Source organism: Petromyzon marinus, chromosome 82 (genome assembly GCF_048934315.1).
Source record: "Petromyzon marinus isolate PM22_M1 ecotype Great Lakes invasive population chromosome 82, UKy_Petmar_22M1.pri1.0, whole genome shotgun sequence".
Classification (NCBI taxonomy): domain Eukaryota; kingdom Metazoa; phylum Chordata; class Hyperoartia; order Petromyzontiformes; family Petromyzontidae; genus Petromyzon; species Petromyzon marinus.
In genome coordinates this window covers 6,904,918-6,916,428 of record NC_133747.1, presented here as the reverse complement: position 1 = coordinate 6,916,428, position 11,511 = coordinate 6,904,918, and the positions used below count along the sequence as shown (strand labels likewise).

At 47.4% G+C, this 11,511-nt stretch overlaps 1 protein-coding gene and 1 long non-coding RNA gene across 2 annotated transcripts; both read left to right on the top strand.

Annotated features, from left to right (window-relative positions):
* The first annotated feature begins 429 nt into the window (after positions 1-429).
* Positions 430-1,726, top strand: LOC142907741 (uncharacterized). The gene is made up of 3 exons (XR_012931248.1): positions 430-596; positions 1,495-1,557; positions 1,618-1,726. It is a non-coding gene; the product is annotated as an uncharacterized LOC142907741 (long non-coding RNA).
* A 1,013-nt stretch (positions 1,727-2,739) lies between these two features.
* LOC142907740 (uncharacterized) lies at positions 2,740-5,252 on the top strand (the record flags this gene model as incomplete). Its single annotated transcript, XM_076057455.1, has 1 exon — positions 2,740-5,252. A coding segment is annotated over one exon (717 nt), but the record flags the coding sequence as incomplete, so codon positions are not given.
* Positions 5,253-11,511: the final 6,259 nt, after the last annotated feature.

The window sequence follows — 11,511 nt, the reverse complement described above, 5'->3', positions numbered from 1 at the left end:
GCTCTGTGTGACCTCATCGGCGTCAAACGCAAGGGGGAGGTGTGCCTCGCTGGTGACGTCATGTCACAACGTTATTCACCCCACCCCCGACCACCGCGTTCGTGAGCGAGACGTCACCTCCGCTTGGCCGCTGCCGATACGTTCCAGTGCCAATCCTAATTTGGGCAAAGCTACGCCCGGTGACTGGCGTCTCATTAACATAATATATTCGTGAAAGCCGTCGCGAGTTTTTTATGACAGGTTCGGCACCCACGCACCATCCCTCCACGAATGGGCCAGGTTCATTAACATAATATAAATTTTAATTTAAAGCTTTCGTGACTGCAGTAATTCATATTCTTAGCTCTTTCGGTAAAGTCACGTTGAAGGGAAACAACAAAATATGTTTTATTGTTTTATATATATTTTATTATTTTGTTGTTTCCCTTCAACGTGACTTTACCGAAAGAGCTAAGAAATAACATAATTTATTTAAGTTACGGAGCCAATCGTTGAGTGTTAGAGTACCCACAAGTGACGTCATGTCACCTCCTGCTGCCGCGTGACGTCGAGACGTAACAGGAAGTTGCCGCTCAGACCGTGCACTGAAATCCGAGGTGAGAAATTCTCATCGCGGTTGTGGTTGTTGTGGTAGTGGTGGTACTGGTGGTGGTGGTACTGGTGGTGGTGGTTTTTGTTGTTTACCGAGGTAGAGCCTCGCTCTCTCTCGTAGGGATGTAAATTGAGTAGCAGCGAGCATGGAAGCGATGTCCAGGTTGTAACTTTACGTGGGGCCTATCCACGCGGGGCCTTGCCTCCTGCCCTCGCCTGATCGCGTTTGCTTCAATTATCTCGCTTAAATTTTGATTTAAAGCTTTCGTGACTGTAGTAATTCATATTGTTAGCTGAGAACCTCTGTCTTGGAGAAGTCAATGTCACGTGACATGGACTTCTTTCTAAGCCATCTGGCTACCATGAGAGATTCGTTCATTAGGCTATCCACATATACAAGCACAGACAATTTCAACCGAGAAGATGGATTCTGGCTTGGCAATCATTGGAAGGATTTGAAAAACCATTTCAGGTCTTAATTGATTGTTCACGCTTACGGTGGCTTTCAGACAGCATACATTAATTTTTCGTCTCCCCCCTCCTCTTTTCAGAACATAGATGGACTCGTCCTTCTAAACAAACTGCCAAATCGCTGCCCGTGGTGCTAACGTTTTTTTAAATAAATAAAAACACGGTTTATAAATAAATAAATGCGAACCGCCACTTTCAAATGTTTCTTGCCGTTGCTTTTCACACCTGATGATGACCGTTTGTGTTATGGTCGAAACGTCGTGAGAATTTTTTTTGTCTTATATATATTTTATTTTTTCCCTTTAACGTGACTTTACCGAAAGAGCTAAGAATATCTCGCTTAAGTTTAATTTGTCTTCACACGGCTCGCCACTTTGAAACTTTGTTTTACTTTAAATATTCACGCAGTTTTTATTTTATCTTTTTTACCAGGCCCAGCCCGCTTGAGCTGCTATAACGCTCTTGTTTTCAGAAGTGACCTGCACACAACACAAGGTGAGGCTTGTCAACAGCGTGGCGGTGTTCACTCGGGATGCGTGGCGGTGTTCACTCTAGACGCGTGGTGGTGTTCACTCTGGACGCGTGGCGGTGTTCACTCGGGACGCGTGGCGGTGTTCACTCGGGACACGTGGCGGTGTTCACTCTCAACGCTTGGCGGTGTTCACTCTAGACGCGTGGTGGTGTTCACTCTGGACGCGTGGTGGTGTTCACTCTGGACGCGTGGCGGTGTTCACTCGGGACGCGTGGCGGTGTTCACTCCCTTCATGTGGAGGGGAAACCGGGGGATCCGGAGTAAAACCCACGCGACCACGGGAAGAGAGAGAGAGTGAGAGACACGCAGCCTCGGCTATGTTGATTGATCCTCAATGAATTACTTGGTGGAGTGAGGAAGCATTAATACTGAACAGATGAAGGTGGCCAGGCATGGGTCTGGACACCACCACTTGTTTACCATGCCAGTGTGTGATAGTGTAAAATTTGTGTTTGCAGTAAAGTCTCTTAACTCTGTTGAACATGGAGGTTATATCAAAACAGTAGTTTCATTTTTGTTTTCCTCTGGAACTCTTTGTAAGAATGGAAACAGTCAGGAAGTTAACACAGCACACACATGCAGCTAAAGTCAGATCTGTTCATCCCAGCATTCAAGGACATCTGTGCCTGGCTTCACACCTCTAAGTTGCTATTGAACATTAATTTCTGCATAACACAAATAGTATTATGTTCAACACCCTTTGCTCTGTCAGCTGAATTTAGCTTTCATAAATATTCCTTTTGTAGCCAGACAGCCGAAATTGTGTGCTCAGAGTTTTGGGTTAACATGCATTTTAAAGATACGAGGGCTTCCAGGCACGTTAGTGACCATTCGCCTTCTGATTGTGTGCCATAACAGCCCGTGTGATGAATTTGGGAAACTTTCACTATATTATGAATATATGAATAAGTAGAGACGTAAGTCACGTGTTACTGTATATATGCATTCCTCTGTGCATCGATACTGACGTATAGATGGTGTGGATGTTTTTTTCTGTCTGCAGCTGTCACTTCCTCTGCAGAATTGGTCTGATGGAGCTAAGGCACTCGGCGCGGCTCGGTACAAAAAGGCAACAATGCGACCGGCGTGCATACAGCACGGATTGTCCTGGACATTTGGCACAGCACCAGAGAACTCGCACATGAGAGAAACCCTTCAAGTGTAGTGTGTGTGGGAAGGCGTTTGCACTTTCATCTCCTCTTGTAAAACACCAGAGAACACACACGGGAGAGAAACCCTTCAAGTGCAGTGTGTGTGGGAAGGCGTTTGCACAGTCATCTTCTCTTGTAGCACACCAGAAAACACACACGGGAGAGAAACCCTTCAAGTGCAGTGTGTGTGGGAAGGCGTTTGCACGTTCATATACTCTTGTAACACACCAGAGAAGACACACGGGAGAGAAACTCTTCAAGTGCAGTGTGTGTGAGAAGGCGTTTGCACTTTCATCTACTCTTGTAATACACCAGAGAAGACACACGGGAGAGAAACCCTTCAAGTGCAGTGTGTGTGGGAAGGCGTTTGCACATTCATCTGCTCTTATAACACACCAGAGAGGACACACGGGAGAGAAACCCTTCAAGTGCAATGTGTGTGGGAAGGCGTTTGCACATTCATCTGCTCTTATAACATACCAGAGAGGACACACGGGAGAGAAACCCTTCAAGTGCAGTGTGTGCGGGAAGGTGTTTGCACGGTCATCGCATCTTCAAAGTCACCAGAGAACACACAAGCATCAGAAGATCCCCAAAGAGCGGAATCTGAAATCAGCATGTGAAAGTCAAAGTGCCGCAATGAGCCCATCTCTCATGAAACAAGAACCGGAAGAAAATCCCAGCTTGGACACTTTTAAAGGTATCAAGTGATGACGGTGAAATGTGAAGAGGTGAAATGTGAAGAAGTGATGGCGAAGAGCGAGGAAGTGAAGGTAAAATGTGAAGATGATTCAACTCCAAAATCGCACCTTCACATCGATGGAGGCAACGTGATGCAGGAGGAGAATTCTGACTCTGAGGCAGAACAAGGGAACTCCCAGCAGTTGGTGGAAGTGGAGGTGTGGGTAGACTTCCTCCGAGACAATACAAAGTCAAATGGAGACCCGATGGATATGTAAGGCAGAGAATATGTCGCTCCAATAGATGCACCTTTGTCACAGGCCTTTAATTAAAATATCGTGAAGTTGAACACTCAATTCCTAGGTTCAACCTGCAGGGTAAGCGCGGCCAGTCTTTGTGGACCTGTGGGTTGGGTAGATCTCTAACCAAGAGCGAGAGCCAATAAGCTCCCAAGCATTCACTATGTTATAATTGAATTTATATGGTGCTTGCTTCATTGTCTCGGCAATTCGGAGTTTTGTATCGTGTCTCGTCTCAAACACTCGAAGAGCACAGCAAGAAATTTTGAAAAAAGTCGTGAGAATTTTATTGTTTTATATTTTTATTATTTTATTGTTTCCCTTCTATGTGACCAATAATATTTAAAGATCAAGGAATCTCTTTCAATGGAGCGAGTTAAGTTTGTTCGATTCAACATCTCTCTGTTCGCTTATGTCTCTGCCTGTGTCTCTCTATCTCTGTCTATCTGTCTGTGTTCCTCTTGTCTGTGTCTGTCCGCCTGTCTTGTCTGTCTGTCTACCAGCGTCTGTCCAACCGTAGTCAACGACTGTCAGTAGCAGCAGGCGCCCGTTCAGCTCCCACGGCTACACGCCACTCAAACTTGCTCCCAACACACAAAGACCAAGATCCCCTGTTTAACCTGAATGTTGGGACAAGTGCTGTTGTGAGCACCTAACACAAATGTGGGTAATTGTTGGGCATTATACGCCGCCACGACTACGGTGGAGCATGTACCTCCGGTCAGGAGCAAACAGGGGGCAATAGCGAGTCCGGTCTGTACTCGGCAGAACTCGTGGGTCACGCAGCCTGGGGGGACCGTTGGGAACCAGAGGGTGACACCCCAGGTCCCCAGTGAAGGGGGGGCAGGGCTGGGGGGATTGCGTGGCCAGGGGCGGAGTGACCCTGTGAGCCCCATAAAAGCCGGACCCCAGAGCAGCTCGAGGCAGTCCGCCTCAAGCCGAAGACCCAAGAGCCCACCTGAAGATAGGACCCTGCACCCCAAGCCCCGTCGTTCTTATAAGCGCCGGGGCTCAGTGAGGCCAGTGGTCAGTGGGCTAGGACCCTGAGGATCCCCGGACCTAACGTCCTTCTCAGGGCCGGGTCTGAGTGGGCCGGTGGTTGAGATCCGAGGACCTTGGCTGGGTCGGTTCAGCCTCCCTCCTAGGTCCCAGTGGTTAGGGCTAAGAGTGGGTGGTCCCAGTGGTTAGGGCACGTTAGCCGAAGGGCTAAGAGTGGGTGGTCCTAGTGTTTAGGGCAAGTTAGCCGGAGGGCTAAGAGTGGGTGGTCCCAGTGGTTAGGGTACGTTAGCCGGAGGGCTAAGAGTGGGTGGTCACAGTGTTTAGGGCACGTTAGCCGGAGGGCTAAGAGTGGGTGGTCCCAGTGGTTAGGGTACGTTAGCCGGAGGGCTAAGAGTGGGTGGTCCCAGTGGTTAGGGCACGTTAGCCTGGAGGCTGTACCTCCTTAGGTTGTGGGTAGAAGGGGCCCTTACCCCTTCGTGTTAGGGACCTCTGTGAATTGTTAAATAAATAAGTGTTGCCTCCTAAGAAGACTCCGTCTCCATACAAACCCACTGCACAAAGACAAAGATCCCCCGTATAGCCTGAACAGAATGTTGGGGCAAGTGCTGTTAGCGAGCACCTAACACAAAGACAAAGACCCCCCGTATAGCCTGCACAGAATGTTGGGGCAAGTGCTGTTAGCACCGAACACAAAGACAAAGACCCCCCGTATAGCCTGAACAGAATGTTGGGGCAAGTGCTGTTAGTGAGCACCTAACACAAAGACCCCCCGTATAGCCTAAACAGAATGTTGGGGCAAGTGCTGTTAGTGAGCACCTAACACAAAGACAAAGATCCCCCTTATAGCCTGGACAGAATGTTGGGGCAAGTGCTGTTAGTGAGCACCTAACACAAAGACAAATATTCCCCTTATAGCCTGAACCGAATGTTGGGGCAAGTGCTGTTAGTGAGCAACTAACACAAAGACAAAGACCCCCGTATAGCCTGAACAGAATGTTGGGGCAAGTGCTGTTAGCGAGCACCTAACACAAAGACAAAGACCCCCCGTATAGCCTGCACAGAATGTTGGGGCAAGTGCTGTTAGTGAGCACCTAACACAAAGACAAAGACCCCCTGTATAGCCTGCACAGAATGTTGGGGCAAGTGCTGTTAGTGAGCACCTAACACAAAGACAAAGACCCCCGTATAGCCTAAACATAATGTTGGGGCAAGTGCTGTTAGTGAGCACCTAACACAAAAACAAAGATCCCCCTTATAGCCTGAACAGAATGTTGGGGCAAGTGCTGTTAGTGAGCACCTAACACAAAGACCTTCCGTATAGCCTGACCAGAATGTTGGGGCAAGTGCTGTTAGTGAGCACCTAACACAAAGACCCCCCGTATATCCTGAACAGAATGTTGGGGCAAGTGCTGTTAGCTAGCACCTAACACAAAGACAAAGACCCCCCGTATAGCCTGAACAGAATGTTGGGGCAAGTGCTGTTAGTGAGCACCTAACACAAAGACAAAGACCCCCCGTATAGCCTGCACAGAATGTTGGGGCAAGTGCTGTTAGTGAGCACCTAACACAAAGACAAAGACCCCCCGTATAGCCTGAACAGAATGTTGGGGCAAGTGCTGTTAGCGAGCACTAACACAAAAACAAAGACCCCCCGTCGTAGCCCCCCCTTCTAGAACCCCCGAGAACGGGTAGGGAACGTCCGGCCCGCAGGCCGTATAAGGTTACGACACATTTATAAATAACGCAATCTAACCCAAAAACCGTTAAAATGAATTAATATTGGTCGCGAAAGCCTGCAACGTGTTGAACCGAAAAGTGGTATTGTCCAGATTGATGGTGCATACCCCTGGACAACGAGAAGCTACAAGTTCGCCACCATCATTATTGGCTAACTTTATGCATAATCGCTTCCTAATCATATAAACATTAATTAAAAAATTACAATTATTACGCTTAACAAGCGCATTCTTAATTAGAATAAAACACGTTTAATTGCATTTACAATCACACTTAATGTCTATATATGTTTTTATTTTATTCATTTTAAACATCGCAATACTGTATATACAACAATCTACTCACACACCCACTCTCTTCTCCAGCCTGTGCCACTCACCCACTCATTCACTGAGCCACCCATTCACTCACTCATTCACTGACCCAGTCACCCATTCACTCACTACTCACCCACTCACTCAAACACTCATTCACTGACCCAATCATCCATTCATTCACTACTCACTCAGCTAGACACTCATTCACTGACCCAATCACCCATTCACTCACTACTCACCCACTCACTCAGCCAGACACTCATTCACTGACCCAATCATCCATTCACTCACTACTCACCCACTCACTCAGCCAGACACTCATTCACTGACCCCATCATCCATTCACTCACTACTCACCCACTCACTCAGCCAGACACTCATTCACTGACCCAATCACCCATTCACTCACTACTCACCCACTCACTCAGCCAGACACTCATTCACTGACCCAATCATCCATTCACTCACTACTCACCCACTCACTCAGCCAGACACCCATTCACTGACCCAATCATCCATTCACTCACTACTCACCCACTCACTCAGCCAGACACTCATTCACTGACCCAATCACCCATTCACTCACTACTCACCCACTCACTCAGCCAGACACTCATTCACTGACCCAATCATTTATTCACTCACTACTCACCCACTCACTCAGCCAGACACTCATTCACTGACCCAATCACCCATTCACTCGCCCGACCGCTCACTCGCGCACCCATTTACCCATCAGTCCAGTTTAGTTTGTAGTTTTTATTTTCCCGTAAGGCGCAACGACAATCAAAACATTGATTTATACAGGAATCCGATGAGCTATAAAGCTCTTTAACACATTTTCAGTAGACACGAGGAAGGCCATCCCAGGCAGTAATTTATATTCTCGTGATTTTAGACGAATACATAGCATGTGGACGTAGCCTTGCTACAAACACTACACCAGAAAGTCACTTCTATATTTATAGTGTGAGGGTGTTGTACTGGAGTAGTGTAGTACCATTACTAGTACTCCGGTACAGGGCAGGGTTCAACACGGATTAGTTTAAAATGCGCCGTGTGAACGTAGCATTACTACACACTGCACGTGATAGTCACTTATGCATTTATATACATATAGTGTGTGTGTGTACTTGGTACGATACTCATACTACAGTACCAGTGCCCCAGATCCTACGGGTTTTCCCTCCGCGTTTAGAATCACTACTATACAATAAACTATACACTACAGTATACACTACACTATACACTACTATACACTACACTATACACTACAGTATACACTATATTATACACTACTATGCACTACAGTATACACTACAGTATACACTACACTATACACTACTACACTACACTATACACTACACACTACACTATACACTATACACTACACTATACACTACTATACACTTCACTATACACTACACTATACTACTACAGTAGACTCTCGATTATCAGCGTGTGGCTTATCCGATTTGCGGATTAACCGCGCACCTGAGATTGACTTAAATCAACAACTTGTGGATTTTTCCTCAAGCCCAAATTAATAATCTAAAAACAATTATACAAGATTGTTATTCTTGTAAATGTTTATTGCAAGTCATACGGTGCTTAAAACGAGCAAATGTGTGCTCCGGTTAATCCGAAATCCAAGTGGTCACCTCCACAGTACAGTAATTGCCACATCTTTACAACCGTGGGTGGCAGGGTTTGATTGATGTTGATTGTCTGTGGCTCTGCCGTCATCCACTTAGTGGGTCGAGTTTGATGTTGATTGGCTGTGGCTCTGCCGTTATCCACTTAGTGGGCCGAGTTTGATGTTGATTGGCTGTGGCTCTGCCGTCATCCACTTGGTGGGCAGTCTTCTGCACTGAAGCAGGAAAGTGACTGAGCACGCGCATCGATCGTATTAGTTCATTAACAAACTAAATTTTCTTAACTTAAACATAATTTATACCTAATATTAGTGTTGTTTTGGCACAGAAGTCCGCAAAAAAATCGATGTGTTTGGATTATCCGCGATTTAGCAATATCCGCGGATGTCCTCCCCGTCATTAGCATGGATAATCGAGAGTCTACCGTATCAATAGCTGGGCTTAAGCCAGTTTTATATCTGTACGGTGTCCAGGGGGTTCTCCGATGTGTACGTCGTTTCGCACTCACATCGAGAACTGTTTGCTGAAAAGGCACAACGCGCCACGGTGGCGGGATGTTAACTGCCTCGCCCGGTATACGGGAGGTCGTGGGTTCAATCCCGACCCCTGACGCCCGTTCTATGTTTGGAGTTTGCACGTTCCCCCCCCCCCCCCATCCCTTGTAGTCGCATGGAACTTTATCCGGATCCTCTGGGTTTCCCCCTCTTCATTTAGAAACGTGCTTCCAGAGTATTTGGCTGTGATACATTTCGCACGTGATAAGCCACTTACTTTGTTGAGCTGTCATTTGCGGCCAAGTCGCTGCTGAAAGAGAGCCACAGAGCTCAATGGGCCTTACCTATTAAGGTCAAAGTAGTGTAATTGTGTAAATATATACCTCGTTACGGCATATTCAACTTGGAAACACCATTGAGCGCAAGGTGTGTAGCAGTTAGCCCTACGCTGCACTGACCGCTACGAGCCGCGGTAGCGACTCCCAACTCCAGAACCTTGCTCGTGGCCAACACCAGTGACCCGATTGAATCACTTTCGATTCTCATTTTCGACTCGGCTGAACTCTGCTCTGGGGGAGGGGGGGGGGGCAGGGGGCATAGAGATACTGTACAACTTGTGCATGCGCCGGCCATCCTCCCGGTCCCATCGTCGTGTTTCTCTCTTGTGTAAGCGTGCCGACGAGCTCTACGTTGGAGATCAGCATGCGGTGACTCTTCATAGCAGCATCGGTAGCAGCAGTATCACGAGCAGCAAGCGTAGTTGCTGGTGGTGCTCGTGACGACGGGCGCAGGTGACCGCCAGTGCAGGTGGTGAGCGCAAGGAAAAAACAAAGCATCGCAGAGCTATTGACGGCTCGATGTTAAAATGTGAGCGATGGTGCCTAGCAGGGACGAGGTGAGCGGACGTGCAGCCGATCAAGCGGTCTCACGGATTGCAATTCCATTCTACTTATGATTTATCCAGCACCCTTTCCAGGGAGCTTTGCAATGCAAGCCGACGGGGAGCAGCGGGTGGGGTGGAGCGGCCGTCATCGAGGGAGGTGACGGAAGGGGTGGAGGGACAGGGGCTGGGAATGGAGCTGCTGATGTTGCAGGGGTAGCGAAGGAGGAATAAGGTGGTGTGCGATGGTGAATGAGGGTGACAGATGGGTGCAACGTGGGCGAGAGGCGGCGAATATCATTTCGGTGAATGATCCACCTCCCGTAGGGCGCCATTGTTTCTACCAAGGTGCAGTTTCGATTGACGGCACGTTGACGACGTCACGCGGACGCGCCGACTGCATGCCAATTGGAGGGCCTCCGAAGGAGACGACTCGGCAGACGTCGGTCAATCGGCGATGAGCGTTTTGAGAGCAGCTGCCTGCGTGCTTTTGAATGATTGATGTGCGTTGCTTATGGAAAGAGCTCTGTTGACTCAATCAATCAAACTCCATGGGCAGAAAGCCCCTCAGTGCCCACTGCAACTTTTGTAACTTGGTTCCACTTCCCTCTTTCCTGTGCCAACGTGCCGAGGCTGTGCGACATCTCTCCGGCACCAACCTCTTCTGCCATCCAGCCATTCCCTCCAGGATATTCCCTGTTCTTCTACTTCCCTCCATTATTCCCATCATTGACGTGTTTACCTTCCTGTCGTTCTCCATCCTGCGTGCGTGTGAGGGGCCCAAGCAAACTCAGTTTCCTTCTCATTACCACTTGCAATCAAGCCTGCTTTTACGTTCTTCTGTTATGTTATGGATTTTGTGTGGGTTAGGTATTCTATGTTCAGCCTTTCTCTCGTGTCCAACTATGATGCGGCATCCTCCTATGGCAGTACATTTCAGATGCCGGTATTTTGTCCCCGTCGGTCTTTTTTTAGCGTCCGCGTTCCGCAGGCATAACAAAGGCTGTGCTAAAAAACACGCACGCTTTTAACACGCTCAGCTTGGTTTTTTTTTGTAGCTAATTTTCTTGCCCTCCGTGTATGTTGTTACGTCCTGCCATTACTCTTTTCGCCTTCGTGATCCTTGCTTGCTCATATGTCCTTCGTACAATTATTGTCCCAGGTCAATATGCTTCCCAAGTAGTCACATTGTTGTACATTGTCTTTTGGTTTCCTGTCATTATTTCATTCTCAATACGTTTGCTTCCAAACACCATCGTCTTCGTCTCTTCCACACTGATCCTCAGTCCTGTAAAACTTTTGCTCTAATGATCCCTCGACCTCCACCACCCCGGAACCTCCAGAGGTACTCATGGAAGGAGACTCTCCTTCCATGAGTACCTTTCATCCCACCCCAACTTCTCCATCAACCCCTTAAGCCATCCATCTTCGTAGCCTAGGAATTTTCATTTCATGCTCTATGCACCTTTTCATGCTCTTTATGAATTTATTTATCCGTGTTTTGTATCAATTTTAATGCTTTAATATGTTCCTATGTTTATTTATTGAAATTGCTCTGTATAAATATTATAAACTATCTTTTATCTCGGGTGATAAAGGTTAACTTTTGATCGTCTTGGAACAAATGTAGCCCGTTAACTTGCATTTCCTATATTCCATAAACGATAATTTCAATGAACGTGGAACCAATTATTAGCGTGAACC